The sequence below is a fragment of the Phaethon lepturus genome, unplaced genomic scaffold, assembly GCF_000687285.1.
Source record: "Phaethon lepturus isolate BGI_N335 unplaced genomic scaffold, ASM68728v1 scaffold22062, whole genome shotgun sequence".
Taxonomy (NCBI): Eukaryota; Metazoa; Chordata; class Aves; order Phaethontiformes; family Phaethontidae; genus Phaethon; species Phaethon lepturus.
The window spans coordinates 6383-6588 of record NW_010522891.1 but is presented as its reverse complement, the minus strand read 5'-3'; the positions used below and the strand labels follow the sequence as shown (position 1 = coordinate 6588).

Sequence of the window (206 nt, the reverse complement as noted above, 5' to 3'; positions counted from 1 at the left end):
GTCAAGGCGGCCCTGAGCACGGCCTGCCTGGCCGCACAGTGCATGGACAGGTAGAGGGGTGCTACCAGCCCTCCGCTTTCCCCCTTGCAACAATCTCAGTGTGGCACAAACCTTGGGCATCATCCCGGGCTCGCTGGCACAGCTGGCATCGCCCCGACCACCCGCGCTTGCCCACAGGGAGGAGGCCCGTGTGCTGGTGCATGGGG

The 206-nt window shown here is 67.0% G+C and overlaps 1 protein-coding gene across 1 annotated transcript in view; it reads left to right on the top strand.

Moving 5' to 3' along the window:
- LOC104616834 (myotubularin-related protein 9-like) overlaps window positions 1–206 on the top strand; it is a gene marked incomplete at its 5' end in the record, with an annotated part of 4239 nt that overhangs the window by 3044 nt on the left and 989 nt on the right. The window contains 2 exons of the mRNA XM_010281976.1: window positions 7–50; window positions 178–202. Of these exons, the coding sequence (XP_010280278.1) occupies window positions 7–50; window positions 178–202 (69 nt within the window). The remainder of the gene's footprint in view (window positions 1–6; window positions 51–177; window positions 203–206) is intronic.